General features: G+C 43.6%; 1 protein-coding gene across 1 annotated transcript in view; it reads left to right on the top strand.

Annotated features, from left to right (window-relative positions):
* The window catches only part of TRIM71 (tripartite motif containing 71), a 73508-nt gene extending 47291 nt beyond the window's left edge, over positions 1–26217 (top strand). Inside the window, exons 3-4 of the mRNA XM_036892108.2 lie at positions 10428–10562; positions 18749–26217. Of these exons, the coding sequence (XP_036748003.1) occupies positions 10428–10562; positions 18749–20200 (1587 nt within the window). The 3' untranslated portion in view covers positions 20201–26217. The remainder of the gene's footprint in view (positions 1–10427; positions 10563–18748) is intronic.
* The last annotated feature ends 295 nt before the right edge of the window (positions 26218–26512 follow it).

Here is a 26512-nt window from a genome sequence, read left to right as displayed (position 1 = left end):
GCAAATCCAAGCAGACATAGCAAACTTCAATCATTCAATCAGATGCAGAAAGATGGAGCACTTTGCACTTTGCAGACAGAGACCTCTGCTATTCAGACATTCATAGTTCAGAACTAAGTGAGTGTGGGAAATTGAGCATTAGATTTGAGTCTCAAACTCTTCCTGGGCTGATAAAGTCACATCCTGGTAATTCAGACTTTTGTTTCTGTTGAATCCCTATCCCTTTGAGGTTAGGAAGGGACACATGCAACTTTGGGCCATAGCAGTGTTACTTTTCATAGTCAGCAACAGTGTGCCTGAATTGATTTTGAATCTTCTTGTGTGATCTAGGTGACAAGGCTTTGGGAAAACCAAAAAATTATGTTTTCCTTGTCTTGTAGGATAAGCTTGAAAGTCAAGAAACATTACTAATCCTTGAGCAGAAATTGAATGAGAAAGTGTTATTTTATTCTATAGTATTTGAATAAATAGACTGTTTAAAAATGTCTCGTTTGGAAATGGTAAAGAATTGGTCATGCACCCTAAAGGGGGCAGAAGGAAGGTGTAGGATTTTAATAAATTTCTCAGCAGCTATCACATTCCTGTGTGTGATACTGAAGGAATCTTTCTGATGAGTCTGATTATCTGATGATCAAGTCATATAATTGGAAATTCGAGAAACCGACTAATTCTGTCATATTCTTTTTTGCCAGAGTGGCTTGGTTTCGTATGCCTTCAGAATGTTTCTGGGTTGCTACTGAATTCTTGTTTGTTAGCATCCCCACCAGTGTGCACAGTATTTTGTTTCAGTAATCTGTGTCCTTGTGAATGAAGCGGTTTGTGGCTTCCATTTCTATGCCGCTACAGTTAGGACTTGCCATATGCCTTACTCTGCTGGTGTCTGGTCCCACCTCCTGGATTGTGGTACACAATCCTCATTGGAGATTGAGAACACCTGGGGCCCCTTGAAACATGATTGAGAGAATGGCTGGTATTCTCTGTGTCGTGTGGGATCAGTTGCTCCGGGGAGAAAAATGAGTTGTCATGATTTGCTAGGGGCTTAAGGAGAGATCTGTGGTTAACATGATGACATCTCAGGGAAGTGGAAATTTGAGCTGTTTGTAAAAAGAATACAGAAGTTACGGGCAGAAGATTTTTGTTTGCCATGCTTGACAGTCAGTGCTGGCTGAGAGCCTGCTGTGTGCGAGTAGTAAAAAGAACCTAGGAGTGAAATTCAAAGATTAGTTGGTATTACTGTGCCTGACGCTCATGTAAATACTGGATCTGCTGGAGCATGGGCGTGTTGGTTGGGGGGGCCAGGGCAGCTGGGTATGTTAATGATCTATATGGCTGCCCCCAGGTACTCTGCTCATCATCAGTTGCATAGACTTTTTAGAAAGTCCTTGTGTGACTGCATGGTGTGTGTAGGGGGTGGGGTGGGGTGGGTGGGTGCCCTTTTGGGGCTCTTAGATATAATTTTTAAAAACCTACATTTAGTCCAATGATCTGAAGATTGGGGTATGACTGGACATTGGTTCTGTCTGGAAATTCTTTTCTTACCAGATACTCAATGCATTGGCCATCCGTAGAAAACTGACAATCTGGAGGCCCTCTGAAAAGGGAATCAGAGTTGCTTCCTGTTAAAAAAGAAGCCCTTGGGTGTTGGCAGAAAACACTGCCCCTGTTTTCTTCTGAGTTAACTCTGTGAGGCCAACATGCACCTTTGGTGGGTAGGGAGGGGAAATTGAGGTAAAGATTGAGAACCACTTAGCTCTGCTCAAAACTCATTTGCTCAAGAGCCACTTTGTTACTTTCTAAGGCACAGAAAGAAGCTCCATTCCCCCAGCATTTGCACATGGGTTCCTTGTAGGGTCAGGATGACCAGAGTTGTGTGCCATTGAAGCTGAGTGAGAATGGGGAGGTGCTTGCACATGCTGAGCAGCTGTTTAACTGAGCCTCTGTTTTGTTAAGGGAGCACTGTTCTGAGAGGTTCACGTAGGGTCCCTGTCTTGGAGGCCAATCCAAAAGTCATTTTCAAAGCACATCTGGAAGACATTGGAAAATGCAGCTACTATAACACAGAGTGTGCTTTTGTTTATTTATACAAAGAAAAATTCTAATTTGTGTGTTAATGTACAAGTATTTTTATCCTTTGTTGGTCACTAGGCAGTGGAAAGAGTGCCAGCCACTGAAATTGTGAGATGTGCCCCACAGGGTACAAAAGTGGCCTTGAAATGTGATGAAGGGGCACACTGCTTGGTGTGCGGCACTTCCGCTTGGCTTCTCGCAGTGAGTTAAATAAAATGTTTATGAGGCAAGTGGCCCAACCACGAAGTTTTTACGTGGTCATTTAATAGCATTTATATCAAAGAGTCATACAGCAGAGATGTTTCCTGCTTTTAATGTGAGCACAGGAGAAGGAATATAGTAATTAACAATTTTGGGGGGGTAATTATGAGGAAAGTATACATATAACTTGGTGGCCTCCTCCCCACATGCACCCTTTCTCTTTCCCCTCTCCCTCCAGTTACTAAATGGTTAAATTCCATTGAAACCAAAATATAGAATGATTCTGGTTACAGGGTAAGAAGAGACTGATTTATTTACAGGGAACATTTAATAAATCATTGGTCTAAGAAACAGGCCAAATTTGTTAATTTGCTCTTAATAGTATTAATGTATTAAGTGGGTGATGTGGGAGCTTTTTAAAGCTGCTTATATGTATTTGCCTTTATTAAGGCAAATGGGCAGGTCCAAGAAACCTGAGTAGATAAATATCCTAGACATAGGCTTTATTTTGCTAATAAGAGAATTAAAAAGACATAAAATGGAAAAAGTTGAAGGAGGGAGTAGGAACAGACTTGAATTACAGCAAACACCAAAAAGACCCGTGGAGGTTGAAGGACTACATGGAGAGGAGGGAGGAAAATATTTTTAAAAACTACACACCCAGACACAAAATAAACTGTATGTGTGTTAAATAAGGCACAAAAACGCTAAGATTAGAAGTGATAGAAGAAATTTCTGCTTATGAGAAGGGAAGCAATAAACAAGAAAACAGACAAAGTGTTAATCCATGAAAAGTTCATAAAAGTAGATGCAACAAGAAGACCCTCATACTAACAGGTGAAGGAATGGAAGAGATGAATACATACGTCACAAAGAGAAAACCCTACTTCATATAAACATGTGGCACTATATTCAAAGCCCAGGCAGTAACCCAATTAACACGATCCCAGAATCCTATTTTGGATAAATAACTGAGTATACACCATGCTTATTACTCTTTGTGGGTTGAAGAACGTGCTCTGAAAAGCATCTGGAGCTTTAAACGGGGAAGTAACTCATTGCTGTTTTGGAAATCTCCAGGGCCAAGTCTTGCATTTTGAAGGGTACTTGTTGTACCATCTGAAGGGTCAACAGCAGGAGTTAGGATTTTTTAGCCACTTACATTTATAAAGAGTTTGTGATCACATTTAAAACAAAGTGTTAAAGTAAAACAAGCAAATGCTGAAGTTGCTTTAAGAAACGCTTTGCAAAACCAGAAAATAGGACAGAACATTTATGGGAGGAAGAAGAAATAGAGCAAGTATTAACGGTCGGGTTTTCTTGTTTATAGTGGGGCTGAGGCCCTTTTTTTCCCTACCATTATTGAGGAAAACTGGTAGACAATAAATGGTACATGTTTAAAATAACAACGTACGACTGGCATGTATTTTACCTATGAAACATCACCACAGTCAAGGTTGTGAACATGTCTATCACCTCCAAAAAGCTTCCTTGCTTCCTTGTGTCCTTAAGGTAACCACCCCCAAATTCCCAAGCAATCACTGACCTGCTCTGAGATAGGTTAAGATTTTGTTGCGTTTTAATCACTTAGGAAGTGAATTTAGCAATGAGTAACAGACCTTCCCTCTGCTCCCAAAAAGTATTGGTTTTAATACTCAAGGTTTTAAATCAAGACAGGGAGAAAGGTCTGGAAATACAGGGAGTCATTGTTAATCCTTCAGTCATACCCCCCTCCCCATTCCTAGTTAGGTTCATCCCTACGGCCCCAAATGGCTGCTGGAACTCGAGCCATCACTTCTGTATATTCTGGACATTTGAAAGGAAGTGGGCATGTGCCTGCCTTTTTAGGGAGATTTCCCAGAAGTCTTGGATAACACTTCTTATATCCCACTGGCCCAAATCCAGTCTTAAGACATCAGTTGCAGAGGAATTTTTTATTCAAGCTCACTGTAGACTTACAGAAGATAGACATTGGACATAAGTTGTCGACCTGGTTAAATATGTAAACATTTGACAAGCAATAGTGAAAGATATTGTACCATTGAGCACAAAAACCAGGGAGACTGAGCAAATGACTAAGCATAATTCTTTTAATTTGTGTAAATGAGATTATAAATTAATCCAGACCCTCAGGGCTACGTTGGTCCCCTGACTTCTGTTTTTGTTCAATCACTGTAACACAACTAGCAAATTGCAGACATTCCAGCTTGCTATGATCGAAAGCTTACCACAGGGAGTGCTGAGAATGCTTGCTGTCTATGAATTCATATATACTAGCCTGGAAAGCAGATGAAGGAAACTTTTTCTATTACATGTATGGAAACAGAAGAACAAAATTTAATTGCTTTGCCCAAGGTCTCAGAGCTCATGAACCATCGTAGGCTTTCCTTTCTCATTGAGAATTAACAATCCATTTATGGAGTTTCCGTACTGTTCCAGACACTGAAATAGGCATTTATGTATATATGGTAGCTCTGGAGGGGTGTGTGTCATTCTTTTGATTTTGGAGAGGGAAACCTTTGCTTGAAAGACCCCCAAGTAACCTGCCGGAGGTCACACTGACCTTCAGGAGTTGCAGTTTGAATCCAAAATTGATGGTCACTTCCCGTTTGGGAGGCAGATGTGTTCTCATCCCCTCTCATGTCCATGCACATATACACTTTCCTTATGCTGTTTCAATTCGGACTCTTGGTTGCAATCTACTTAATAGGGAATGAATAGTCTCAGGTGACTGGATTTAAGAATATGAATGGATCAGGCTTTAGGTATCCTGGGACCTAGACCTTGGTGCCAGCACTCTGTCATTTAGCTCTGCCCCTCCAACCATGGTAACGTCATTTTTGCTACTGAACCTGGTCTTCATCCATGCCATGGAGAGAAGGGTGGGCAGAGATGGAGATCCCTTCAGGCTTGTACTGTGGCGAAAGTAAGTTTCCTTTTTATTTTCCCTCTACCCCAAGGGGTGGAGAGAGCCTGCAGGAGCTTCCATATGTATAAACTCCAGGGAATGGCCCTTGATCAACCTGGTGGCCTGGGGCACAGTGGCTGGGAGCTGCTTTTGGATCAAATAAATGAACAAGAACCCCAGCCCCAGCCCCAGCCCCATAGGAAAGGATGCTAGCTAGACCAAATCGGCTAAGCCCTTTCCAAACTTTATGATACCTTTAAATGAGTATTGGTGACATGGTACAATATATCTGAACTCAATACAACTTGGAGCTTGTGTGTTTTAATTTCCATTTACCAACTTTTGTCTAGAAAAGACTTTTAAGGAACAGCATTCCCTTTTTTCAACCAGGGCATTTGTCCTCTGGTTTCCCCTCCGTAGAGGGAGATAATGCACACTCCCCGGAGGCACAGCAGTGATGTTTCTGCCTTCAGTCACCTCTGGACCCCGAATCACTCCCAATCCATGCTGTGTGTTGGGGGGAGTGCCAGCAGGCTGCAGGTTTACACGGGCCGCTCTATAATGAATAGCAGCGCCTCCTGTGCTCTGTCTGTGTATAATCTCCCTAGTGAGGACATCTTGGCGTGGACGTCTCATTTTCTTCAGTATCCTCAATCCGCTCATTCTCAAAATCACTTTGAGTATAAGCTTTTAATGAATCATTCCTGGATGGGGAGAGAATGGCTGTAAACGGCACATTTCCCCCATTGGCTGTCTGGTTTTTTATTTAGTGTTAAATTACAAGTATCGGATGTACAGTCGACTGAACGCTTGTTCCTGAGTTGTGACTCTGAGAAACTTATAACTTGTCTGTATTCAGCTTCAGAGTCTTAGTTCTAGACAAAACACCCAGAAGTAAATCCTTCAGTTAATTCTAGATAGTCCTGTAAAGAGCATTTACTCTGATGAAAGTCTCTTAGCCAGAACAAAGAAAGCATGGACATTGTCTGGCATACTTGATCAGTGTAAGGACAGCCACTCCTTTTTATTGCTTTTTAGAACATTCTAGTACTCCCGCTTCGTCTCTTCCTGAAAGTACAGCATTTTGGTTATTTAGGTAATTAGAGGATTTCATAAGGTGTACTGATTCCATGGAGATTCCATCATCAGGATCAGGAATATAGTTTCTCCCCCCAGAAGAGAGTCTTCATTGTTTAATTACTGTATGTCTTTCATCACATTTAAGATGTCACTGATTGTAAAAGATGCACATGTATTTTACATTCTGTTAACAAAGGAAAAAAAAAGCTCACTGACAATTTTAAGATGTATCAGAGTTTCAAAGATATTAAATGTGGTAAAAATTAGAGAGTGAACCTCAGTAGTTCTCATTTCTAGGGTGGTGGCCTGTGAATGTTTGCGATATTTGCATTCTCCAGTATCAGGACACCGCTGTTCCCCACGGTAGGCATCACTAGTTAATTTTTCTGTACTCATTTTTCCTCTTTCCTATGAAACCTGGCTTTGGCTCCAGACTCCTCTGTCCTAAGTGGCCAGCATACTGTGGTCAACTGGCAGGCACTGATTTGCTTGCCCAGTTTGAGACCCGAGACCCTTTCAGCTTTCAGACGTTCGGTTAGATCTGTTAACATCTGAAAGATGATAACATTTTTTTTCCAGGGCCCTTGCTTGTTGGGTGATTTTTCTTACTGCAAAGTGTATGTTTCTGTTTTTGAAGTGTACAGCCCTTTACCCACTGTCACTTCCTCTAGCCCACCTGCGCCTTTGGCCCTACTTTAGATAATGGGAACTAGTTCAGGGCGGTGGTGTTCCGCACGTTGTGGAATGAAAGCATGTCCTTGGCTGGATTGTATATGATCTGGACAGGAGAGATGTGTTTTTGCCTGTATATGTAGGGCTTTTGTGACTCTCTACCCTAGGAATGATTGTATCTTTGTGTGCTTGGGGCATAACTCTGATTACAGTAAGAGCATTGTACCCCTTTCCTTGTTGGGAAAACAGAAGAAATCATAGATCAGGGGTTCCAAAACCAAGGGCCTTGCAGAAAGCGGCAGGGAACATGAAGGAGCAGGCTGGCTAGGAGACAGTAGGGGGAGAGGTGAGCAGTCTGTCTGTGTAAGCCCTCCTGTGCAAACGGGGTGGTCAGTGTTCCCTCTGGCCAGTGCTTGCCCTATAGGAATGTGCGACTGTTATTTCCACATCTTTGATTTTTATGGAGAATTCGTTTGGTAAGTAACATGACATTGGTGTAAATAGCAGTTTGCCACCTCTGCTTTCCGTTGGGACAAGCGTAAGGAATTGTTACGGATGCCAGCTCTGCGCTAGCTAATAGCCAACACATCGGAAAGCAGATTCTAGGTTGTTAAGTCCTGCTCTCACTGCTGATGACCCTTCCTTCCACACTCGGGCTATGTGAGGCTGGGGTTGAAGTGCTTAAAAACTTGTCTGGAAGTGGGGAGAGGGCCGGGCTTCTTCCTTTAGACTTCCTGTTCTAAACAGCAGCATTTTCACCCTGGCAGCAGTAGTTCCCATTTCCAGTTTTTGCCATTCCCAGCATGAGCTAGGCGGGCCCTGCCTCCACACCTCTGGGCTCTTGTAACCCCGACTTCTCTGGCTCTCTGAACCCAAGGGGTGGTGGCTGCTTGTTTACCGAAGTTACTATCTGCCTCTAATCCTCTGTGTGCCCTTTGCCCTGGCACTTCGCCAGTTCCTCTTTAACCAGATTCCTTACATTAGGTCGTTTCTGTTTAAACGTCTAGTGAGGTTTCTCTTTTCCTGAATCAATCCTGATAGCCTGATAGATTGGAAATCTACCCACTTCATCATGATATCTACTTATAAGTACACTTACTTGGTTGGTCAGTCTAGTTTTTTATTTTAGGGGTAGTTTGGATATATCCATCTGCTTCAGTTGGTTGACCACAATACTAGTTTCCTAGGGCTGCTGTATCAAGTTACCACAAACTGGGTGACTTGAAACAGTAGACATTTACTGGCTCATGGTTCTGTAGGCTGAAAGTCCAAAGTCAAGGTCAGCTGAGCTGTGCTCTCTCTGGAGGCCCCAGGGAAGAACCTTTCCTTGCCTCTAATAGCTTCTGGAGGTTGCCAGAAATCCCTGGTGTTGGTTTATACCTGAAACACTCCAGTTTTCTGCCTAGGTCTTCATGTGGCCTCTGCGTGTCTGTCTGCATCGTGGCCTTACATGGAGGATCAGTCAGTCACTGAATTTAGGTCACCTTAGTCCACTATGACCTCATCTTAACTAACTGTATTTGCAGAGCCTTGTTTACAGATAAGGTTGTAGTTTGAGGCTTCAGGTGCTCCTGAATTTTGGGGGGACAGTTTGTAACCCAGTAGTTACTTATGCTTTCATAAACATAGATCCATAGACAGAAGACAAGAGCAAATTGAATGTATCGATTATTCCTGTTACAAGTTATAATCCATGGCCAAGTATCATGGATTATATACTTGGCCCCCAACTAGTTTGATAAGTAAGAACACTTAGGACAGGACTGTAAAGATGAACAGAAAAATTCATTTCAGTTTCAGGAAGGAAGTGGCATCTGGGTTGGGTTGAAATTCAGGGTGAAATTGGAAAAGAATGTATCCTAGAACACAGGTAGACTGTGAGGCATCCAGATGAGCCTAGTGCCGGCTCCAGCCTGCTCGGTGTACCCATAGGCCTCACAGGGATTGGGGCGGAGAATGCAGTGAGCAGTTAACTGTCATGGATGGTGTGGAGGCAGCTGCTGTGTGGGTGTGGCTCTCATGCCATTAGTGTGTCCTCTTTACTGAGAGGATTAAAGATGATAATAGGGGACCCCACCTGTAAGTGACCAAAGGAGACACAACTGTTCAGTGGGAAGTACATTCATAAAAACAAGGTTGGTCATGTATTGTGTGATTGCATTTATGTGAAATACCAGGATAGACAGGTGTGCAGAGGCAGTAGGTTATGGCTGCCTTGGGAGAGGGGGAGGGGAGATGCAGAGTGACTGTCTGGGTGTCCAGCATGCCCTGTAGCCACATAGTGGTGAGGACTGCACAGTACAGAATGTGCTGACTGTCACTAATGGCAAGTTTTATGTTACATGGATTTCATCACAATTTGAAAACAAAAGGCAGGATGTGTGGCTAGGCCTAGATCCACGATCCTTGTATGATGTGAGCTAAGGATAGTTGAGCTGCTTTCTGGTGCAGGTGTTATTTGATCATCAGAGCCCCATTACAACAGCAGGTTGCTCTGGGCTGGGTGCTGTGCCTGGCCCTCCGTGTACCTTCTTACCCCTCATTTTCCTCATTCACCTTCACCAAGATTGGAAGAGGGCAGGAATATGTCCAAGATCTTACAAGCTTAAGTATGGGAGGTGGAGCTGAGTGGTCACCTGTAAATCCATTCCTGAGCCCAGTTGGGCTCTAGACTCTCTCTGCATCCTCTGGCCCTCCTGATTCGGAACACATGCTCGAAACCTGCACCATGAGCAGTCAGTTTGGGATCCCTGATTTAATACCTCAGTAGCTCAAAGAAATCCTGTGGCTTTTCAAGACACATCATGTAATATTAATGAAAACATCAGGCCTTCTGTCTGGATTAATTTTTTATGAACAATAATATGTCTGATTAAATTGGCTGATTTACTAGGGCTCGTGGTACAGGGTGGGGTTGAGGTGAGTGGTGGGGCGTGGATACTCTGACTGTAGGGCCTGGTATCTTAGCCTCAGATGTAATTCCTGGCATGGCCTGGGTGTTGCTTCTGGTAGGAACAAGCAGTGCTGCTAATGACTTGACTTGAGGGGCAGGATGGAGAACTGCAGGCCTGCAGCCTATCATACATATTCATGGCAGGGATGTGCTCAGCCTGCCCCATTTCCCTCAGTGGGGAGCAAGGCCAGAAAGGCTGTGGGAAGTTGTTCGTGTACTTGGAGTAATACATGTCCCACCTGATCCTCATTCACAGTGTTCGGAGCTGGTCCCAGCATGTCTGAGGATCTCTAATAGTCCTGACCGTCACTGTGTAGGTGCCGCCTCTCCTACAAAGAAATGTAGGGCTTGCCAGCAGTGCCTCCAGTTACATGTCACCCAGAAGCCGTTCTCTCCCTTAGCACCTGCTTTCTGTTCAGGGATGTGGATCAAGCAGTCTGGGGGCCCAGGGTGTTGGCATTTCAGGTCTGAGGAAAGCAGACCTACATGCTTTGTGCAGGGAGTGAAGGTCCTTCTGATGTTGTGAGAATGTGTTTGGTTTTCCAGCTGAGCATCGAGCAAGCCCAGACGGTGGCAGAACAGGTGGAGATGAAGGCAAAGGTCGTGCAGTCGGAGGTCAAAGCCGTGACCGCAAGGCACAAGAAGGCCCTTGAGGAGCGCGAGTGTGAGCTGCTGTGGAAGGTAGTGCTGGCCCCCGGCCCCGCGCCGCTGCCCTCGCCCCCTCGCCCTCTCCTGCAGGGCCGCAGCACACCCACAAGGGTGCCAGCGGTAGATTCCCAGACCCCAGCTCTGGGTTACAACACTTGGTAGTGTCCCTAAGAGACTGCTGGCAGAAAGGTGCAGGGGTCATCTGTGGAGCACTGGGGGTGCTGTCCAAGTACAGAAATGGCAAGAAGCCTTTTCACAAGTAGTTGGGCACCTAAGACTGGAAGAGCCACGAGTTTTTTTTTAATTAAAAAATTTTTTTATTAACATATTATTGATACACACTGTTACAAAGGTTTCACATGAAAAAACAGTGTGGTTACTACATGTACCCATATTATCAAGTCCCCTCCCATACCCCAATGCAGGCACTGTCCATCAGTGTAGTAAGATGCCACAGATTCACTGTGTGCCTTCTCTGTGCTACACTGTTCTCCCCGTGATCCGCCACCCCATGTGTATTAATCATGATACCCCTCAGTCCCCTTTTCCCTCCCTCCCCACCTGCCCTCCCACATCCCTCCCCTTTGGTAACTGCTAGACCCTTCTTGTAGTCTGTGAGTCTACTGCTATATTTTGTTCCTTCAGTTTTGCTTCATTGATATAGTCCACAAATGAGGGAAATCATTTGGCATTTGTCTTTCTCTGCCTGGCTTATTTCACTGAGCATAATGTCCTCCACCTCCATCCATGTTGTTGCAAATGGTAGGGTTTGTTTTCTTTCTTATGGCTGAATAGTATTTCATTGTGTATATGTACCACCTCTTCTTTATCCATTCATCTACTGATGGACACTTAGGTTGCTTCCATTTCTTGGCTATTGTAAAAAGAGCTGCAATAAACATAGAGGTGCATATGTCTTTCTGAATCTGAGAAGTTGTATTCTTTGGGTAAATTCCAAGGAGTGGGATTCCCGGGTCAAATGGTATTTCTGTTTTTAGTTTTTTGAGGAACCTCCATACTGCTTTCCACAATGGTTGAACTAATTTACATTCCCACCAGCAGTGTAGGAGGGTTCCCCTTTCTCTGCATCCACACCAGCATTTGTTGTTCTTAGTCTTTTCGATGCTGGCCATCCTTACTGGTGTGAGGTGATAGCTCATTGTGGTTTTAATTTGCATTTCCCTGATAATTAGTGATGTGGAGCATCTTTTCATGTGTCTGTTGGCCATCTGAATTTCTTCTTTGGAGAACTGTCTCTTCATATCCTCTACCCATTTGTTAATTGGGTTATTTGCTTTTTGGTTGTTGAGGCATGTGAGTTCTTTATATATTTTGGATGTCAACCCCTTGTTGGATATGTCATTTACAAATATATTCTCCCATACTGTAGGATGCCTTTTGTTCTGCTGATGGTGTCCTTTGCTGTACAGAAGCTTTTCAGCTTGATATAGTCCCACTTGTTCATTTTTGCTTTTGTTTCCCTTGCCTGGGGAGATATGCTCATGAAGAAGTTGCTCATGCTTATGTCCAAGAGATATTTGCCTGTGTTTTTTTCTAAGAGTTTTATGGTTTCATGCCTTACATTCAGGTCTTTGATCCATTTCAAATTTACTTTTGTGTATAGGGTTAGACAGTGATCCAGTTTCATTCTCTTACATGTAGCTGTCCTGTTTTGCCAGCACCATCTGTTGAAGAGGCTGTCATTTCCCCATTGTATATCTCTGGCTCCTTTCATACATTAATTGACCATATATGGTTGGGTTTATGTCAGAGGTCTCTGGTCTGTTCCATTGGTCTATGGGTCTGTTCTTGTGCCAGTACCAAATTGTCTTGGTTACTGTGCCTTTGTAGTAGAGCTTGAAGTTGGGGAGCATAATCCCCCTGCTTAATTCTTCCTTCTCAGGATTGCTTTGGCTATTTGAGGTCTTTTGTGTTTCCATATGAATTTTAGAATGATTTTCTGTAGTTCGTTGAAGGATGCTGTTCATATTTTGATAGGAATTGCACTGAATCTGTAGATTTAGGCAGGATGACCATTTTGACAATATCAATTCTTCCTATCCATGAGCATGGGATGTATTTCCATTTACTGGTATCTTTAATTTCTCTCATGAGTGTCTTGTAGTTTTCAGAGTATAGGTCTTTCACTTCCTTGGTTAGGTTTATTCCTAGGTATTTTATTCTTTTTGGTGCAATTGTGAATGGAATTGTTTTCCTGATTTCTCTCTCTGCTACGTCATTGTAAGTGTATAGGAATGCCACAGATTTCTGCGTATTAATTTTGTGTCCTGCAACTTTGCTGAATTCCAATATTATATCTAGTAGTTTTGGAGTGTTTTTTTACGGTTTTTATGTACAATATCATGTCATCTGCAAATGGTGACAGTTTAACTTCTTCCTTGCCTATCTGGATGCCTTTTATTTCTTTGTGTTGTCTGATTGCCGTGACTAGGACCTCCAGTACTATGTTGAATAGAAGTGGGGAGAGTGGGCATCCTTGTCTTGTTCCTGCTCTTAAAGGAAAAGCTTTCAGCTTCTCGCTGTCAAGTATGATGTTGGCTGTGGGTTTGTCATATATGGCCTTTATTATGTTGAGGTACTTGCCCTCTATACCCATTTTACTGAGAGTTTTTATCATTAATGGATGTTGAATTTTGTCAAATGTTTTTTTCAGCATCTTTGGAGATGATCATGTGGTTTTTGTCCTTCTTTTTGTTGATGTGGTGGATGATGTTGATGGATTTTTGAATGTTGTACCATCCTTGCATCCCTGGAATAAATCCTACTTGATCATGATGGATGTATTTTTTAATTCGGTTTGCTGATAATTTTGCTGAGGATTTTTGCATCTATGTTCATCAGGAATATTGGTCTGTAATTTTCTGTCTTTGTGGTGTCTTTGCCTTCTTTTGGTATTGTGAATCTGGCCTCATAGGATGAGTTTGGAGGTATTCCCTCTTCTACTCTTTGGAAAACTTTAAGGAGGGATGGGTATTAGGTCTTCACTAAATGTTTGATAAAATTCAGTGGTGAAGCCATCTAGTTCAGGGGTTTTGTTCTTAGGTGGGTTTTTGATTACCAGTTGAATTTCTTTGCTGGTAATTGGTCTGTTCAGATTTTCTGTTTCTTCCTGGGTCAGCCTTGGAAGGTTGTATTTTTCTAGAAAGTTGTCCATTTCTTCTAGGTTATCCAGTTTGTTACCATATAATTTTTCATAGTATTCTCTAATAATTCCTTTGTATTTCTGTGGTGTCTGCAGTGATTTTTCCTTTCTCATTTCTGATTCTGTTTATGTGAGTAGACTCTTTTCTTGATAAGTCTGGCTAGGGGTTTATCTATTTTGTTTATTTTCTCTAAGAACCGCTCTTGCTTTCATTGATTCTTTCTATTGTTCTATTCTTCTTTATTTTATTTGTTTCTGCTCTGATCTTTATTATGTCCCTCCTTCTACTGACTTTGGGTGTCATTTGTTCATCTTTTTCTAGTTTCTTTATTTGTGAGTTCAGACTGCTCAAATGGGATTGTTCTTCTTTCCTGAAGTAGGCCTGTATTGTAATGTACTTTCGTCTTAGCACAGTCTATACTGCATCTCACAGATTTTGCGGTGTTGAGTTATTGTTGTCATTTGTCTCCATGTATTTGCTTGATCTCTTGTTTTTATTTGGTCATTGATCCACTGATTAGTTAGGAGCCCATTGTGAAGCCTCCATGTGTTTGTGGGATTTTACATTTTCTTTGCATAATTTCTAGTTTCATACCATTATGGTCTGAGAAACTGGTTGGTACAATTTCAGTCTTTTTGAATTTACTGAGGCTCTTTTTGTGTGGCCTAGTATATGATCTGTTCTTGAAAATATTCCATGTGCACTTGAGAAGAATGTGTATCCTGCTAGTTTTGGGTGTAGAGTTCTGTAGATGTCTTTTAGGTCCATGTGTTCTAATGTGTTGTTCAGTGCTTTCTGTGTCTCTACTTATTTTCTGTCTGGTTGATCTGTCCTTCAGAGTGAGTGGAGTGTTGAAGTCTTGGAGAATGAATGCATTGCATTCTATTTCCCCTTTTAATTCTGTTAGTATTTGTTTCACATATGTAGGCGCTCCTGTGTTCGGCGCATAGATATTTATAATGGTTATATCTTCTTGTTGGATTAACCCCTTAATCATTATGTAATGTCCTTCTTTGTCTCTTGTGACTTCCTTTGTTTTGAATTCTATTTTTTCTGATACAAGTTCTGTAACTCCTGTTTTTTTCTCCCTATTAGTTGCCTGAAATATCTTTTTCCATCCCTTCACTTTTAGTCCATGTATGTCTTTGGGTTTAAAGTGAGTCTCTTTTAAGCAGCGCATAGATGGGATTTGCTTTTTTTATCCATTCAGTGACTCTGTGTCTTTTGATTGATGCATTCAGTCCATTTACATTTAGGGTGATTATCAATAGGTATGTACTTATTGCCATTGCAGGCTTTAGATTCATGGTTACCAAAGGTTCAAGGTTAACTTCCTTACTATATAAAAGTCTGACTTAATATGCTATTACAAACGCAATCTAAAGGTTCTTTATTTTTTTTCCCTCCTCCTCCATTCTTTATATATTAGGTATCATATTCTGTACTCTTTGTCTATTCCTTGATTGACTTTGGGGATAGTTAATTTAATTTTGCATCTGCTTAGTAATTAGCTGTTCTACTTTCTTTGCTGTGGTTTTATTACCTCTGGTGACAGCTATTCAACCTTAGTAACACTTCCATCTGTAGCTATCCCTCCAAAATAGACTGTAGAGAAGGTAAATTCTCTCAGCTTTTGCTAATCTGGAAATTGTTTAATCCCTCCTTCAAATTTAAATGATAATCTTGCTGGATAAAGTAATCTTGGTTCGAGGCCCTTGTGCTTCATTGCATTAAATACGTCATGCCACTCCCTTCTGGCCTGTAAGGTTTCTGCTGAGAAGGCTGATGATAGCCTGATGGGCTTTCCTTTGTATGTGATCTTATTTATTTCTCTGGCTGCTTTTGACAGTGTGTCCTTATCCTTGATCTTTGCCATTTTAATTATTATATGTCTTGGTGTTGTCTTCCTTGGGTCCCTTGTGTTGGGAGACCTGTGGATCTCCATGGCCTGAGACACTTATCTCCTTCCCCAGATTGGGGAAGTTTTCAGCAGTTACCTTCTCAAAGACACTTTCTATCCCTTTTTCTCTCTCCTTCTTCTGGTACCCCTATGGTCACAAGCCTCGAGTTTTATACTTGCACACTGTCAAGAGCAGAAAGGAAGTACACTTGAGATCTTTAGGAAATGGGCTGCTAGGAAGCATTCTTGTTCTTGGTGTCCTTGCTGGTCGCCCTCCTGACCCTTGAGAAAGCCACCTTTCCCCTTGGGAGGGCCCGAACCTGTGCCCTTTCTTCCTGTTGGAGCAGGAGAGGGTGCTGAGCACACTGGTGTGCTGTTCAGAGAAGACTCAGCAGGAAGATGACTCTCCACCCATCCCACCCCAGCATTTCTTCTCTGACCTTATATCTGCTCTCAGGAAGAAGAGGGCTGTTCCTGCAAATGGGCCAGTACCTCACCCAGTTCACCTGTTTATTTCTCTTAGCACACCAGTAAGACTTCACACGTTGGTGATTAAAAAAAGTGTGCCTAGGGGTGTGCATGCATGTTTTGATCACTCAGACCATGTGACAGGGAGGACTTGTCAATTTCTGAAAGTGACCCTCACCAATTACTATACTCTAAACTGTTCTGAAAGGCTGTGTTAGATGTCACATTGCATTTTGCTCGTAACCACTCCTTTTGTCCTCTCCTGACCTCACGTGGAACATGGCTGTTACCTTTTGACAGAGAGTTCTGGGATGGAAAAAGTCCGAGATTTAATTTACATATTTTATTCAGGTACCTTTTATGGGCCTGACAAGGTTTTCAGGCACTCATGTGTCCCCATGGTCTGCCAGTCTCATGCCACCCACGGATGTTAATTAGAACTGAAAGGGGCCCTCGTCCTGCAACCTGAGCTCTGTGGTGACCTCTGCCACAAACTGGCTCTTCTGGATTTGCTGATGAAAAGGCCTTTGTGTGTAGGGGTTTCTGTAGCTCTCACCTCAGTTACCCTCCCTCCTGGGAGGCTGACTCATGTCCTCTCTAAAGGCGGTTCTCTTTGAGGAGGAATGGAAAGTGAATTTTTACTCCAGAAGAAGCAGATCTGTGTCAGTCTCTTCTCTGTGTAATAAACTTAGTTTCTGCTTGCCCCGAAAGATACTCTCAGCTACCTCCAAAGGGCACATCTCAGTCCCATTGGTCTTTACTGTTTCCCACGGTACATTGCCCCAATTCTGTGGGAATCTTCCCTCTCATTTACTACTTAGTGAGTTTTCCGCTCCCTTCCTGTAAAAAGTCTTCCTGTCTGTCTGCCAGAGCCACCCCCCTTTGTGTATTCTGTTCCCTTTTCTTGCATTCCTGATTATTGAAGGTACTTGAGTGCCAGGTGACCTAGGTGTAGGTACCTGGATGCACCTCTTCATTCTTGTGGCTTAGGCATTTCCAGTGGACATGACTACTTTGTGGGTTTAGTTGCAACCACCTTGTTGAGGGATCAAAACCAAAGCTCAGAGATTTGGCCCCATGTAAGACCAAAGGACGAAGCTGCTATTTAATCTGCACACACACGTCCTGTTTCCAGAGTGGATAGCTGACCCACAAATGGGTCAAAAACCTTGCCATCTCCTTCCCCCCATCCCAAAGGAAACTTGGATTAAAATCCAGGCCTCCCAACAGTGAACCCTTATTCCAAAATAGACTTCCTGTAGCGTTCAGTTAAGTAAAGCACTCAGAGGTCATGGTCTTCTCTGCAAAACAACATGAACTAGCTGGGTGACTTGTTTATCCCTTCATAGGGGGCATCACTTAAAATTCAAGGACTTTCAGTTACTTAATGCAAAAGAATGGAAAAAGGACTCTTGTTTCGTCTTCAGACAAAATCCCATATTCCCAGAGCACAGTTTGAGAGCCTCAGAAACAGGAACTCCTTTGGCAGATCAGAATCCATGTCTATATATTAAAGCATTTTAGAGCTGTGGGCCCCTTTGGAAACAATGCAGGCTAAGGGTTGCCAAAAAAATTGTCATCTCTGAATTTGTGGTGTGGGGCTTTTCAGGTTGAAGGATTCTAAGACCTGAGAGAAAACAGTTGAAGACAGCAGAGAAGAAGAGAGGGGCATTTCTGATCCTGAATCCTCACTGTATCACTGTACTCCCTGTATATGCACAGCCTTCCCATCACACAAGAGAGGGGAAAGAATCTGCAAAGGACTTGGTGCCCTGTGTAGCTGCAGTGAAAATGCATGCTGTGGGCAGTTGGGAAGCCTGCTGGGTCTGCCTCTGGTACTCTTCTGCCGTTTTTCTCTCCACCTTTTTTAAAGCCACCTATCTCTGACAACCCTCTGTCACAGTCAGGCCTCCAGTCACTGTCTTGAACACTCTGTCTCCACTCTCAAACACCTGGCACTACTGAAATTATCCTACATTGCTTCAATCGCTTGCTTAATACCTATCATCTTCGAGTATAGGCTGTGTGAGGGCAAATACATGTTTTCTGTAGGTCATTGTATACCTCTAGTGCCTGGCACAAAGGTGCTCAGTGAACATTTGTTAGATGGCTGTTTTTAACTTATTTTTTTAAAATTACTGACTTACAGAGACGTTGGCAGCAATAATAAAGGAACTCCATATACCCTTTACCCATATTTACCAATTATGTACATATTGCCCATTTTCATCCTTTTTTCATCTGTGTATGTATGTGGTTGAAAGTAAGGTGGGTGCTGGAGGCACAGTGCCCCTTTACTCCTGAATACCTAGATGCTTATTTCCTCTGAGCGAGAGCAGTCTCACATTACGCTCCAGTCAGAATCAGGATGTTTGGATTTGTTGCTCTACTGGTGTCCAGTTTCAGCCTATAGTCAAACCCACCAGTAGTATTTTGAATACTGTATCCCCAACCCAGGATCGCTTGTTACATGAGGTCACCTCCTGTGATCTGGAATAGTTCCTTAGCCTTCTGGGGTCTTGGGACGCTGCACTTCAAAGAGCGTGCCCGGCTATTTGGGTAGACCGCCCCTTCCACGTTGGTTTGCCCACAGCTTTTTGGCATTTGCGCCAGGTTCTGTGCCATTTTCTGTGCTTGGTTCTGAGCCCCTGTGTGTCCTGTCCCCCTGCCCTCACCTTCCCCTCCAGGTGGAGAAGATCCGCCAGGTGAAGGCCAAGTCACTGTACCTGCAGGTGGAGAAGCTGCGGCAGAACCTCAACAAGCTGGAGAGCACCGTCAGTGCGGTGCAGCAGGTCCTGGAGGAGGGGAGGGCACTGGATGTCCTGCTGGCCCGGGACCGCATGCTGGCCCAGGTGCAGGAGCTGAAGTCGGTACGCAGCCTCCTGCAGCCCCAGGAGGATGACAGGGTCACGTTCACGCCCCCAGACCAGGCACTCTACCTTGCCATCAAGTCTTTTGGCTTCGTCAGCAGTGGGGCCTTCGCTCCGCTCACCAAAGCCACAGGGGACGGCCTTAAGCGGGCCCTCCAGGGGAAGGTGGCCTCCTTCACTGTCATCGGCTATGACCACGATGGGGAGCCTCGCCTCTCAGGAGGGGACCTGATGTCAGTGGTGGTCCTGGGCCCCGATGGCAACCTGTTCGGAGCAGAGGTGAGTGACCAGCAGAATGGGACCTACGTGGTGAGCTACCGGCCCCAGCTGGAGGGCGAGCACCTCGTGTCGGTCACCATGTGCAACCAGCACATCGAAAACAGCCCCTTCAAGGTACTGGTCAAGTCAGGCCGCAGCTACGCAGGCATCGGGCTGCCGGGTCTGAGCTTTGGCAGTGAGGGCGACAGTGATGGCAAGCTTTGCCGGCCCTGGGGGGTGAGTGTGGACAAGGAGGGCTACATCGTGGTGGCCGACCGCAGCAATAACCGCATCCAGGTGTTCCAGCCCTGCGGCACCTTCCATCACAAATTTGGCAGCCTGGGCTCCCGGCCTGGCCAGTTCGACCGGCCTGCTGGAGTGGCCTGCGACACAGCCCGCAGGATTGTGGTGGCTGACAAGGACAATCATCGCATCCAGATCTTCACCTTCGAGGGCCAGTTCCTCCTCAAGTTTGGTGAAAAGGGAACCAAGAACGGGCAGTTCAACTACCCTTGGGATGTGGCAGTGAATTCGGAGGGCAAGATCCTGGTCTCTGACACTCGGAACCACCGGATCCAGCTTTTCGGGCCTGATGGAGTCTTCCTGAATAAGTATGGCTTCGAGGGGGCTCTCTGGAAGCACTTTGACTCCCCACGGGGGGTGGCCTTCAACCACGAGGGCCAGTTGGTGGTCACCGACTTCAACAACCACCGGCTCCTGGTCATTCACCCCGACTGCCAGTCGGCCCGCTTCCTGGGCTCGGAGGGCACGAGCGCTGGCCAGTTCCTGCGTCCCCAGGGAGTGGCCGTGGACCAGGAGGGCCGCATCATCGTGGCCGACTCCAGGAACCACCGGGTACAGATGTTCGAGTCCAACGGCAGCTTCCTGTGCAAGTTTGGGACTCAAGGCAGTGGCTTTGGGCAGATGGACCGCCCTTCGGGCATCGCCGTCACTCCCGAAGGGATGATCGTGGTGGTGGACTTCGGTAACAACCGCATCCTCATCTTCTGATCGCTTGGTCTAGGCTTCGTGTTGGGGGTGTGCCTGTGTACGTCTCTCTCTCCCTCTCTCTCCTTTAGAATTTCAAAGAAGAAACAGTCTCAGGGAAATTTCTTTTTTTCTTTTTGTTTAAAGAGAACAAGAAAAGTACAACATTGCTTAAGTCCTACCTCATCTTTATTTTTTTACAGATGAATGTACTTATCTTTTCTGCAGGGATTGAGCCTGTGAAGTGATACTTTCTATCTACCTCATAAATCTTTACATTTCCTTCTCCAGCAGGCCCTCTGCCCTCCTCCCCCCTGGCTTCATGGAGCTCCCCCCCACTCCCCCTCCCCGGGGCCTGATACGCACAAGCCTCGCAGGGCACTGGATGTGTGTGGTGGGTGTATTCTGTAGGTTGAGCCAAGGAAACACGAAAAAAACTACTAAGTAAAAAACAAAAAACTATAAAACGTGGGAAATAGGATTTAAAATGCTTAATTATAGAGTATTTGTGTTCTTGAGAATACTGTGTTTATGGGGTTAGATTGTGTTGTGTGATCTCAATCTTTTTGGGAAATTCTTTTTTTTTTCTTTTAATGCTGCAACAGAGAACTTTCTTGTGTTCTCCTTTTATACCTCAGTGTTTGTTATCCTCTTCAGCATCTTTTCTTATTCCTAGAAGATGTGGCTGTGGCTTGCTAGCCAGGAAAAGCAGACCATTCAAGTTTTAGGGTATGTAATTTTTCTTTTAAGGGAGGGTGTGTGTGCGTGTGCTTACACCAGAATCATAAAGCTGAAAATGACACACCACCTCCCAAAAAACCTTGTTCTCACACTTTGGTTTCTAAAAACTAGATGTAGTTCAGGATTTTTGAGTAAAAGTATTCTCAGAAGTTAAGTATTCTTAGTTTGTGGGTGGTTATAAAGAGTTAAGTGGAAGGAAGAAGAAAATCAACTTCATTCTCAGAAAGGGTGTTCAGATGCAGACTGGCACGTGGATGTTGTGTGGGCCTGCACGGGCCGAGGTAGTCAGCAGAGAGTATGAGAAAGAAGCAGGGTACCCCCAAACTGCGGGAGGTGGGGGTCCATCTCCAACCTTAGGTTGAATGTTGTGGATGCCAGGTATTTCTTTTCCTACGAAGAGTAGGCAAAAAGTGAACTTCTATTTTAAAAGCACAATTTTTTCCTGCTTTGGAAGTTCAGGGAAATAGGCTATTTGAAAGTCAAATTAATAGAAACAGCCCCAGCTCGTGTTAACCTTGACACAGGGGTTACCTTGATAGTATGGTTTGCTGCCAGGCCATGCTGTAGGACCTCATGGTTGACATGAATTTTTCCCCAAAGGACTTTGAATGTAAAGGATTTGTAAACCAAATTGTCCCAGCCTGAAATGTAGAACATGTCTTTTGTTAAACCTATATACCTCAGTACCAAAGAATGAAAATTTAAGCCAGGCTCCCACTGCAGACTTGGGGGGGGTGGCATCTGTCACTTTTACAGAGTCGGTGTGTAGAAGTTGGCTGGACTTCGGTACAAAATCTTGTGCTTCTGAGCATTCTGTCTCCCGAGCGGAAAGTCAGTATAGCTGAATCCTGCTTGTCAGAGCCCATATGCGTCCCTGCATTCCCCCAAACACTGACCTAGGAACCCAGTTCAAGAGAGAGCACCTCGGGAGGGCGAGGTGCTTGCAGCGAGACCTTGTGTTTAAACAGAAAGACTTAACAAGTCAGTTTCTGTTGCTGTATTGAAGAGGATTTCCTCTTGCAATGTGGATGTAGTTTTAAATGAACAGAATAGACTAACAAATGGAGCAATCTGCTTCAGTCATCCCAAAAGAAAAGGTTGATGATGGGGGCAGTATTGCAAGTCAATCAAATTGCTTTTCCCATCCAGCTTTTTTGGACACTTACTTCGTTGACCACTTAGGTACCTTTCTCTTTCCATTGCTTTAGTTTTAGGGTTTCTGAGTGATTAAAATGGGCCAAAACTTCGTAAAGGAGAACAACATGCAATAAAAGATCCAAAATTGGAAAAGCAGCTTCAAACTGGTGCCTCCTGGCAGGTGGGGAGGCATCAGGAAATCTTGTTCTGTCAAAGCGCCTTTTCTTGAAGAATTTAATAGTGAACCCTTCCCCAGTCCTACTCAGTTGCTGTTTATAATTTTGCCTCCTAAGTTCTAAGCTCTTTACCAAAGAGCTTATATAATTGAACATTTTTATGATTTTTGCATTTTGGAATAACTTGGTGCTACTCTTCCCTCGCTCCCCAGCCACCCAACAAATTGCCCTTTAAATGCCAAAGACAACTGGTTTTAAATGCCTAAAAAATACTTTTGTTGGGGAAATGGATCTTTAAGGTTTCTTAAAAATATTTCTCAGAAACCTAGGTTGCGATTGTATGGCTGGGGAGTCGTTCAGGCAGTCATCACCTTGGTTCCTGCTGCGTTTTCCTGTCATCTTCACGATTCCTTCCCAGTTTGCTCCCGAGTGGGGACATCTTGGGACTTGAGTGAGAAATATTCTTGGTGAACAGCAGTAACTAAAGCTGCTTATTTAACATTTGTCTGTAGATGTGGCTGTAAAGCCAGGGTGTCCACACATGGCTGAACCAATCAGGTCTTAACTGATAGACTGACGAATTTGCAGGCTTAAAGCTAGTGGTCCTTGCCTGAGACAAATGTATAGGTGGGTGATTCTGCCTCTTTACCCTCAGTGGTACACCTCTTTACCATTCTGCACCCAAACTTGGGTATCACTGCCATTTAAGAAATATGGTCTCACTGGGGAAGCTTTTGTTTTTAATAACTAGCCACATGTGGTTACCCATGATGGACTTCTGACTCACAGGGAGGGACTGGTGCAAAGCACTTTGGAGTTTATCGTACAGTGTGGGATGATCCAAATCAAAGAAAGCCAACACTTGGAACTCCCTAGTGTGAGTGAGACTGTTAGAAGTTGAAACGATGCCAGTGTAGGAAGGAATTGGGTCAGAGCGGGAGTCTTGAACAGTGAGAGGAGAAGGTCCTGGGTGCTGCAAAAGGAGGATAAAATGTTTTGTTGTGTAAATGTGTTGTTGAGACAGTAACGCCATGGATGTCTGATCTGGTCAGTTGGCAGGTGGAGTGGGGTGGGTGCAGGTTGGTTTATGCCGGGAGATGCCAACTGGACTTGGGTATATACATTTGGGTATTGAGATGGCTGAAGGAAATGTACAGAACCCACAGATTAGCAACAAACCACTTTGGTTGACACTGACTTAACATTTCAAAAGTGTTAATCTTTAAAAAAAAAACCAAACATCTCCTCTGTAAATGTGGTCACGAGAAGCAATGCTGTATCAGAGACCTGCGCTGTGTTGTGCTGGCTGGTGGCCTGAGAGCTGGCTGGAGCCCAGGGGCCTGGGCAGTACCCCAAGTGCACTAACTCTTTGATGGATGCCCTTTTAAGTCTAACTTATTTGGGGAAACACATACAAGGGTACCATAAACAGAATCTAAACTACATGTTGGGCCAAAAAAGTTGCCAGGCTTAAGGCACTTTGTGATGGAGTTGGAAGAGAATAACTTGAGATTGGCTCATTCTGTTTTATTCTAGTTAAGCCAAAGCTTAATGGTTTGAGGCAGGAAGTCTTTTAGGCTTGAAGCAGCAGAATACTGTCTGTATTAAGTGTTATCTTCCTCTGTGGAAGATTCTAAGATTGCTGTGTTCTGGTAGATAGTGAAAGATATGCCAAAGTTAATAGGCTTGTTTTTCTGTTTTTTTTTTTTTTTTTTCTAAATCCAATGGTGCCAAAAAGTATTTAGGGTATTTATTTAAAACATCACTCTGAATGAGTTTCCAGCAGTCTGGGGCTGTATATAAGTCCAACTCTCGGACTTGTGTGTGATACCGCGGAGCCAGGACCTCCGTAGTCTCTTTGGCTTCTCTGGCTTCCTGCAGGCCAGGGGCACAGGATGCACACACCACTCCACACTACACCACACCGTTGGTTTTTGTTCGATTTCTACCTCAATTTTGGCAAAAGTCATCTACCTCGTGTTAGCATCTGACGGGTCTCTGAAAAGAATAACGTTCATCTGCCGGGGAGTGGGTGGGAGGGGGAGGTACCTCTAGGAAGGAGAAGATGCCTTCATAAAACTAGAATTTATTTTTCCCAGGAGAAACATTTTTGATTGACCTTGAAAAAGAAACTTTGACACCAAATATTCTACACTCAGACAAATATAGTCATAAATCCAATTATTTCTTAACCAATCAGGGCTTTTCCCCCCTCACTAGGAATTTTGGGCATCACAACCATGTTCAGTATTATGAAACTGCTGGTTCATCTGACCTATTTGAGAACTTAAATAAAGACCTTTAGGTCTCTTTTTCTCTTCAAGAGAAAAATATTTTATCTGTTTTTTGAATATCTGCAAATACACCCTATTAGGAGCAATTCTAAGGGTCTAGTTGTTGGAAACACCAAGTATTTGAAGGGAATGAGAATCCTGTAGGCTTTGGGATTGTATCGGACCTCTTCTGGACCCAGCAGGACGTCCATCACTGTGGCATCGCAGCAGTCACTGTTTTACTGAGCAGGGACTGGTGAAGTTTATGTTGCTCTTTTGTGTTTGATTTTTTTCTACCAAAGGTGACATATTGACAGGTCGTTGTTTTCCTTTGCTTTTTAATTAAATACTTGATATCGTTGAAAAGCACATTACCATGATATACTGTATTGCCTCTCCAACTCTCCTATTCCTCTAGTTCATTTTTGTTCAGGTTGGAAGGGAGGGCCCTAAGACCACTGTTAAACTATTGTGAATTGGGTTTAAAATGGCGTGGTGAAGAAATACCTCAATGATGTCTATTTTTAAAACTGATCTTACGGGTTAACAAGCCAACCTGGTGGGATGTTTTCCATCATCATTTAACCAGTAATGGTTCTAAAAGTTTGTGTATCCACATGGTCTTAGACCTCTTTTAATGATTGTATTAACTTACAAGCTCAGGTAGTATTGTTCTTAAGGCTCTATCTCAGAGCACACTGACTGAATGTTAACGTGTGTAGCAAAGAGTTTACTTTCTTTAAATCGCCAGCTCTGTAATAGTTCTGTGTGTTTCTAGCAGTCTGTGTAAGTCTTTCTTCAGAGGAAGATTTTTCACATTTCTGGGGTGATCTTGTTTTAGGGTGGTGTGAGGTCTCTTTCTCTTCCCTAAAATCAATGCAGGTGAGAAGGGTGGGGTGGGTAAGTAAAGGGTGTTGTTTTAACTAGCATGTTAGGTATACTTGGGTGGGTTGGAGGGTTGTTAGCATTTTTTTTTTTTTTATGAATCTTGCTTAATGCTGTCCATTAGCTGTCATGCCCGGGTCAGCAAAAATTCTTTTGAGTGTAGAACACATGGTTTGATTGAGGTTTGGGTTTTTTTCTGTTATTGTTTTTTTGTGAGAAAGGTAAATGCAGAATTGGAGAAATTAACGTGGGTGTATGGCCTGATGTTACATAACTAAGTTAAACCTTTTATGGTTTTTTTTTTTTTTTTTTTTCTTGTCCAAGGCAGGCAAGATGAAAGGAATTATTTGTACCACCGGAATAGCTCCCTGGGCCACAGAAACCATCCTGGAAGCCCATCTGGGGTGCTGACTGCCTCTTTGACACTTTGTAAAAATGGGCATCACCGTGGTGGTACACATGCCATCACCTAAGTAGAAGGGGGAAACAAAGGTTTTCCCCCAAACCTTTAAAGGGGGTTTCTGTTTGGGGTGGGGTTTTTTTTTCTCCCCTCTGGATTTTTGCTTTTAAATGGTATACTGCAGGCCATAGGCATGACAGGCAATGAGCAGGTGAAGAAACAATGGAAAAGTGTTCAAAAACCCCTGTGTTAGCTAACATGTTTCTGAATGTATCGCTGTGGTCCACAGAGAAGGCTGGAGAAGGTAGCAAGGAGATGCTGTATCAGCTACTGCAGCCTTAAAACAAAGTTGGTGTCTCTTTGGACTTTAAAATTGTTCCTATGCAGCTTATTTTATTTTTGTTTAATCAAATAAACGAGGGTTTTTCCATGGAAAAAACGTGTCAGTGTGGTCCTTTAATTCAGAATAAATATAAGGGTATATGCGCCCTGCTCCATGGCGGTGGGGGGAGGGAATCTGTGAGGAAGGTGGTCCCCAGGTCACACTCTGGCTGGCAGACCAGGTTGGGTCCATGAAAGGTTTGAAAACAAGGTGGATACCAGCATTTTAAAAGAGGAAATGTTAAAGAGCCTAAGTTTTCTTTTTTTTTTTTTAATTTTGGTATCATTAATCTACAATCACATGAGCAACATTATGTTTACTAGACTCCCCCGTCATCAAGTT

Source organism: Manis pentadactyla, chromosome 14 (genome assembly GCF_030020395.1).
Source record: "Manis pentadactyla isolate mManPen7 chromosome 14, mManPen7.hap1, whole genome shotgun sequence".
Classification (NCBI taxonomy): Eukaryota; Metazoa; Chordata; class Mammalia; order Pholidota; family Manidae; genus Manis; species Manis pentadactyla.
This window is presented reverse-complemented; position numbering and strand designations above follow the sequence as displayed.